General features: G+C 38.3%; 1 protein-coding gene across 3 annotated transcripts in view; it reads left to right on the top strand.

Annotated features, from left to right (window-relative positions):
* Positions 1 to 3,103, top strand: part of LOC107270485 — a 20,468-nt gene extending 17,365 nt beyond the window's left edge. The window contains exons 1-5 of one of the 3 annotated variants that reach the window (XM_025087873.1): positions 885 to 1,036; positions 1,093 to 1,183; positions 1,331 to 1,540; positions 1,615 to 1,702; positions 1,818 to 3,103. In XM_025087873.1, the coding sequence (XP_024943641.1) occupies positions 1,145 to 1,183; positions 1,331 to 1,540; positions 1,615 to 1,702; positions 1,818 to 1,927 (447 nt within the window). In that variant the 5' untranslated portion in view covers positions 885 to 1,036; positions 1,093 to 1,144 and the 3' untranslated portion in view covers positions 1,928 to 3,103. Of the gene's footprint in view, positions 1 to 878; positions 1,184 to 1,330; positions 1,541 to 1,614; positions 1,703 to 1,817 lie in introns of those variants that run through there. The other 2 variants (XM_025087872.1, XM_025087871.1) reach the window with 2 other exon arrangements.
* Positions 3,104 to 8,273: the final 5,170 nt, after the last annotated feature.

Consider the following 8,273-nt stretch of genomic DNA (forward strand, 5'->3'; position numbering starts at 1 on the left):
GCGGGCGGGGGGGGGGCACTACACGCATTCATTGAATTCTTTGGCGAAAATTTCATTCCAGGATATATGAGATTGTTTCGAGGTTATTCGATTATTTTACTTACTCGCAGAAATTGTATAAGGGGTACACACAATTGCACAATTATTATTATTAGACAGACCGACAGTTTTGTTGGATATGATTTTGGTAAAATTTTCCGAGTTCAACAGTTGGCATGCGATAATATAATTATAATGATGTGTTAATGGGACTGGCAGCTTTCAAAATTAAAAAAAAAGAATGAATTACGATTTAATGATTTTACGATGACGTACCTATACGCTAATAATTAATAATATTCAAAAGAGCTTTCATTCCATAGTTATGCGCTTCATCGAAACGATGGAATGTCAATTAAATTGAGTAATGCTTAATTACTCAATGTTTTCAAGGGTGTGACGCTCTATTCTTAAGCACAGCTATTTTGCTATCTGCGTCTGCATTGGAATATTTGAATTTATTGTATTCGTCATTCTATGGTAACGAAATTTCAAAAGGACTTGAGTCTAATATTCTTATTGTCTACTGCTACAATACTGTACGTGAGCTTTGGCTGATTGGTTAAACCATTTTGAAAAAAAAAATATCCAAACACCATCAGATTTTATATTTGCTTTCCACTATGAGTGTGGATTATGCAATAACATACAATTAATTTTCATTAAATTTTAACCGAATGGACATTTTATTATCCCAGTATTAAATACTTACGCTGACGTTTATTAATTCAAAATTTGTCTACGTCCAATTGAATCAATACTAAATATTGTATTGGATTTAATTCTAGTGGGTTGGTGCTATGGTATAATATACCGATTATGCATATAAATTTAACAAATGCCAATCGGTTTTGTAGCAAAAATTTGTTTCGGTCATTTTATACGTCACTTGAGCAAAAGATTATTTAAAGAATAGGATTTTTGATTTTCTATCTTTTCATCCAGGTTATCAACATCTCAGCTGATCTCCGTTACTTGGAAGTATCGATTTCAAGGGGTAAGGAAATATACAGAGGCAATGCCTGACGTTTATGAGAATCCCTGGTTACAAAGGATACCGGGGATAACATGGGGGGCAGTACCGTCTCAACTGAAATTTATCAACATGCTAAATCGAAGATTTCACAGCCGAACTACTTTTACGGTAAGTCATCCCAGTTTCAGCATGCAGAGAAATCACGAGTCAGAATTTGTTATCAAGGTAGATAAGATTATATCGAACTTCCTGTCTTTGGAGTCCTCGTGACGTTACTTGACGAATTCAACAATTTATAAAAACCTTACGTATTAGGATAGCAACGCTGATTGTATTCCTGAGGTTCCACCACCCACGCCGGCTCTTGGTCAATTCAAGTATCCCGCTTTGTGTATTTCCAAGAAGACTCCCTCCTTCTATTCTATCCAGGGTAAGAATCTCTGCGATATAATTTCACGAATGAATTCCAAAACTGAGCCAACGGAAGAAGAATGTGCGATTATTCAAGAGAGTCATATCGAGACGGTAAAGCGTAATAATAATTCGCAAGAAATTCGCGTACCTATTTTACAAGCATGCATTCCTTTCTTATTTGATAGAATTCAACGGTACGGAATGTGTATAATACAGCAGGCTATGTTTTTCCAAAAAGTGGAGAAACGAAGATGTATTTATGGCAAGTGCCAAGTAAGAATAACAATTCCACCATTAAAGCTCTTTAAAAGTCTGGTTCAAATGTATCTAAATTAAATTTAATATATAATATAAAATAATATTTAAAAAATCCTAAAATCGCATCTAGATATCGGAAAAGAAAGATTCTATGTATTCCAAGAAATTCTTATAAATCCTGTAATGTCATTAAGAGATCAAGTGTCACTTTCCTTGAGTTCAAACTTTAATCTGTCTTGAAGAGTTTTACGGGTAAAAGTAACGAGAGCAGGTCAAGCAAGGATTTCTAAATTATTCTGAAACACGTGTTGTTCATCGATCCATTCTTGAAAAGGTCCACTCGACCGATCAGCAATCCTTGTAAGGGATCCTTGGGCAAAAGGGCTGAGAATGTTCACGTGAGTGGAAAAAGCTCCTTTGCGATAAAAGATTTCTAGAGTCCATTTGGAAAGACGAGATTTCTTTATATAGCCGCCGTTTGAGCCTTAGAATTTTAAAAGTCTATCAAAGTTCTCTTCAACTAATTATATACCATGTAGTATATTTGTAAAATCACAGCAGTGCAATAAATAATCTGTTGTAACTTGAAAATTTATGAAGAAATCTGCAATAAATACTTTCGATAAACTCATCCATTGTTATTCGCGTATTAAACGAAGCACTACAGAACACTACTCTGGTTCAACAAGTGCTTGAAAAAGAAACTTATTGTATTTGATCTTGTTATTAAAATAAGAATGACATCATTAAAACTAGATATTTTCATGAAATTATGTATACCCATCCGATCTAAATTTCAATTTACAAGTTTCACTGCAATTAAAATCGCTTCATACGGTCGACGTACCCGTATAATGGAAATCTGCAAACTCTCCAGCATTTAATACAATTAATGCAAATGCAAAGGGGGGGGGGTGGCAGATATGAAGGGACAAAACGAATGGCGATATAGGCATAAGCGAATTACGGGAAGGGTAGGTGGAAAGAACGCAAACCAATGGCAAATTCGATGACGGATAATAATCATAAGAATAAAGTGCTACAAAGGATATTGCCACGATCCTTAAGTCTGATAATAAAATTGTTTCTAATTAGAGATTGTTATCGACAAACAAGAAAATTAATACAAGTCAAGAAGCTCGAGCTTCGTGATCTTCACGATCGTGTTACGGTGACTTAGTTAAAATTTGTGTGCCTTAGAATGTTATTAGTTTCTGGTTTAATATTAGAACCAGGGAAGATAACGAAGGAAAATATTTAAGTACAAAATAATCGATCTACCCAGTGTTACTGAATATGCACTCAATAATTGAATTATCCATGTTTATTATATTATATTTGTTATATGTATAATGCAATTTTTAATATATTATATATCTATTGTACTATATGAGTAAAAAAGTATTATTTCATGCATTATTGGTAGAATAAAATTATTCCATTCAACCTCAAAGAACGAAAATTCGTAAATATAGATTTAGATTTAGGCCTAATTAAAGAATTAAGCACTTTGTAATAAAAGGAGAGTAATTCTCATTACTTATGGTTGTGCCAGTAATATCATTGTATCCTGTATAGCCAGTAACTTTAAGACACCCTGTACACGTATGCCATAGTATAACGAAGTGTTTGCGCGAAGGATGATTAATGACGTATCTCTGACGCTTATCTAAGGCTATAAAGGAAAGGTCATGGCAAATAGCCGATTAAATAGACACAATTTATCGGTTAATTGATATTTCATGCTCCGAATCCTACAATTCAGCGCATCAGAAATCCATCCACCCTCCCTTAAAGCCTCAAGCTTTGACTCGAAATTTAATGAGCTCCGCACAACTTTCTGATTGAATAGTAAACCAAGAACTGTAATTTTGCATTAGCATGCAAACAATAATCTCGCTACCCTGGTTAGCTTATGTTAACTCTGAACTCGTTACCATCTACAAGATGCAGGTACGTCTTGCGATATACAACAAGCCATAAGAACTCGCCATCCTCCATTAGGTAACTTATTGACAATACGAATTAACAATACGCACTTTGGTGGCAAGTTGTATACTACAACAATGACTGCGCGTAAAGTCACAGATAGTCGATTACTAAGCACTAATAAACAATTTGAATAGAACCAAGCCTGATACTTTTGGAGCAGCCATGGCAGCTTGGCACTGCAGCGCCACGGTGACGATTGGCCTTACCAATCGAAATGGACGTAGATAATTATCATTCCTGATTATTTCTTTTACGGCTCTACTAGCCTCATTCTGATGGAAGATGAATGTGGTAAGAAAAAAGAACTCGTAAGTATAGGCTAAAAAGACCTTTTTTTCATACCGAGTAATATTTATCTAGGGAGTCGAGATTGCGCAGCTCGTTTAAAAAAGTGAAGAGCCTGAAGTGGCGCCCAAGCGCCTCCCGTTACTTCGTTTCTAGCCCCTACTAAGAAAGTGCCTTCTGTTTCGGCAGAGAAACATTGATATTCGCGTGGTATGCCATGAGGGCGTTACGGGTGGATGGGGTGAGAAGACGAAGGGTCGCAAAGGAATGCAAATGAGATGAAGATGGTAGGAGGGGAAGGCACTGAAGGGTAGCCATGAGGGTGCCTCGTGAACAGCCGAAAGATAGGGGTGAAGTCCCTGGGATGAAGGGTAAGTGAAAGCGTTATAGATTCATCTGCATTTTTGTTTCTCATAGTTTGAATAACTTTTTTCCGAGGTGCGCGTGACAATTTTCGTCTATTATAGTTACTTCATAGTCGTTTTCTTTATAGAGATCTTCGACGGTGTCCATTTTTATCCAACATTTTTTAACATTAATCGGAGAAATAAGTAGATTAGCACTTAGTGAATGTTCTGACAAAAAATTGGTCACATCGACGTAACTAATCTAGAGGACAATGTGGACGTTGGACGGCTACAAGATCAAATCGTTCTTCTATTTGCTTTTAATAACGTTATATTAACGTTATTTCTCTTTATTCCTCAGTGTATAAAGCCGAACAACTCAGGTTCTCGTTCCGCAATCCCCTGACGCCCACGGCGTAACATCAAACGTGATCCGCAAATTCAATATGTATTATCTGAATTACGTTGCGACAACCTCCAAGATCGTTGGGTTGGGAGGGTGGCAGGTAGGTATTCTATATTCCCAGTTTTTCCTATGGTGCCACATGGTCTTATACTATATACAAGTTTGTGCACAAATAAAACGTGAAGTCTAAGGATCTCTTTAACCTTTTAACTTATACAAAATTAGTCTTCGAAAATACACACTACTCGTTGCACATACTGTACACTGAAGTTGTGTGATTTGTTAGAATGAAAAAAAAAAAAAACATACAAAAAACTAGGCACTTCGTATCGAGAAAATGATCAAAGTATTTGCGTGAAAGAGGAAAAATGTGTTTCTTTGAATTTTCTCTCTGGCTTCTGTCCCAAGATGCCCGTCTCCATTTAAATCACTGCCAATGGAGGTTCTCGATCGATCAAGGGATGGTTACTTGGATTACGTTAGGCTGGTAGGATTTCTTTGGGTCGGGCATCGGCCTGACACTCCCCAAGACTGCCAACTGAATTAGGACTTGGGGTCGAGGGTCGCGTTAAACACTCAGAAGATGGATAGAACAATGTACAAGGCTATCCCTTTCAATCCTTTACATTTTTATTCGTTTACCTTCGACTCGAGCTTTCCCGACGTTTGCCGATGTTGTACGAGCAGTGCTGCCAACGTTTAACGGTGAAAGTCCTTAGGGGAGGTGATTGTGCTTAAATTCTCGGACGTTGGCAAACGACACTTTGCTGGGGTTCAAGCGTGCTTTTCACAGGACAAATCAATTCGAGCTTGCAACAAAGGTGTCACGTCCGCAAACTGCCGAGACAGCATCGATTCGTTGCGGGCGTGATTTGAATTGGTAGCTTGAAAGTGCCGAGAGGGGATTCGGAAGATACACAATTTTCATTCGTTTGTAGAGATTTCGAATGTACATACATATTCATAAGTGGATGGCCCATGTATGTAAATACATATATAGCCAGCGGCACAGAAAAAACAGCTGGATATTTGTTTACACGACGTGATCCATTTATTTTGAGGTTCTTTCAATTGAGTTGAACCCTTAAAGATGGATGATCGTCGTAAATCGACAAAAAGGATATACATGTGATTAGATAACGTTCTACGATTTTTGAAAGAATTAATAGGAAATCTATCTAGTCCAATAGGTTATTTGAGATAGCTTCCTTGATTTTATCCTTTGGCCTATTGGATATTGCATGAGCTCTGTTTATATTTTAATCATGTTTAAACTTCAATTTTTGACACATCTCCTATTTCCATATCACTGTACTGTTGCCTGTTCTCTCATTGCAGAGTTTTTAATTAACTAAATAATAATTTCAGGTATTACGGCGTAAATAAGAAGATTATTTTTATACAACAATAGAAGATCTTTGTACCATATTACACTCCAACAAAACTTGAATCCTTTGTCAATGTATAATTAAAACGCAATAAGACAGGTAAAAACAAATGAACAATTTTTTTCAAAGCTTATATTACACGGTATCAGATTTTTGTGACTGATTATATCAAGTGAAAGGAACTTATATTACTCACAGGTAATAGAGATATATGCGTACAACCGATTCCATGATGTCTATACAGTCTATAATGACAGGCCTAAAATTACCAACCTGAAGTAAACCTGATATCGTCTTGCATACACCTTCCTCGAATAAGAGACTTTGGTCAGTTCCCAGAACGATGGGGTTGATCGTAAGACTGGCATTTCTATGCACGCGATATCCAGGGTCGAGGGTGATTTCAGAGCCATTTGAAATTATAACGTTCCATCGAATACCTGGTATTGAAATCACTCCGTCGAATACAAAATAATAAGACGGGAGATAAAGTCTGAAAAGCATGCGTGCTACTTCATGATTTCATTCGCGTAAAAATAAATTCACCGAACCCCCCCAACCATCCAATCTCCTTACCCAAGGGAGTACTTTGTAATTTACAACGTATTCGAAAGAGCATCCCGTCGCGGTTCGACTCCCCGAGACGAACTGAGAAACAATGAAAGCTCTGTCAAGTGCTCCATAGAAAAAGCCGACAGAGAAACTCCCTTGGGATACGGATAAGAAAAGTGAAGGAGTTTACCTCTATACGTACGTGGAATAACGGGGATATCGTAGGACATCCTCGATTGGCGGGAGACGTAAACTAAACGACTTCAAGTCGAAAAGACACCCTTTGTATTTTCGCCTGCCATTTCGGTCCCTCTAGTCTCGCGAAGTGTTACCCTGTGGCATTAGGTAAAGTCAAGGGGATGATGTATCTACAAATTTCAGGCCTTCTTCCTCGCGGTAATTCCGCTCTTCCTCTCTAGTTCACAATTCCTTCTCGTGGTATCCTCGTTCATTTTTTTTGTTATTTTCACCAGGTCTCTTCCCCGTCGATGAACTAAGTTAACGATCTTTCGAAGTCTCACACCGTTATAGGAGCTCGGCTGCGTAAACAAGTAGCAGAACGCGCAATTTCCCGTTTCTTCGGTGTTGATGCTGAAAGAAGAGAAGTTTGTCAAACTGCAAAACCGACTAGTACTGTCTCTTTGTACATACGAAACACAGTAGAAATTGCATCGAGTCAAGATGGCTCCCAAGGATATTGAGGTTCCAGGGGATATCATGGATACAACACGGGTGCATCGCGTTAAGGAAAATTGTTTCCCTTCGGGATTTAGTTGTGGCAGAGAGTAAGGGTTGGCGGATACTTACTAGGATATATCAAGGGGAAGCTTAGAGAGAGAGAATCTGAAATTCTTCTTGGAATTGCGAACAATCTCCAAGCACGCCACGTGCTTATCGCTTATTATCCAAGGACTACCGTGGGGAACGTGGTTCCTTTACATAATAAGATGATACGTATGCCGGACAGCTGAAAATCTTGGTGACTTGCAATATGAGGAACGGTTGGCCCGTCCAATTACTCGGTTGTTACCGCGTCCATCTCGATCTCCGCCTTTACTCTCGGAGTGTGATACCCGCTGGCCACACCATTTCACGTTTGGCGACCCTTGAGAATTGTCGCCTGACATCCGGAACGAAGTTTTCACTGGATGTCGAAAGCTTTCGAATTTCTATTGAGACGAGGAGGCTGCTTTTTTTTTCGATTTCCTAAAGGTGCCTCGATGAAAGGCATTTCGAGCATAAAGTCTCTCTTGTCCACGTTGACCCGGCTCTACCCTCTTTTTCTTTTCCTTCGCCCCTGTAATTCGGGATGGAAAGTCCGGGTAAGTAGCAACTTTGCCCTCGAGCTTTTTCTATGGTACAAAGTAATTTCCTATTGCAGAACATGGATTACTTTGGTGGTGATCTTATATAATATATATCGTATACGTTTACCGTGTCAATTATACTCCCTGAATCAGTAGTGCGCCCTTATCGAAGACATATATATCCAAAGAGGGTGAGAACTCCCGGTTATTAGGAGTAGAACAATATTCCTAGGAAGGATATAGCAGACGCCAAGCATAATGGGTCGCTAGCTAAAGGTGTAGCCAGACGTGAAAGGGCTAAAGCGACTT

Source organism: Cephus cinctus, unplaced genomic scaffold, assembly GCF_000341935.2.
Source record: "Cephus cinctus unplaced genomic scaffold, Ccin1 Ccin1_scaffold0778, whole genome shotgun sequence".
Taxonomy (NCBI): domain Eukaryota; kingdom Metazoa; phylum Arthropoda; class Insecta; order Hymenoptera; family Cephidae; genus Cephus; species Cephus cinctus.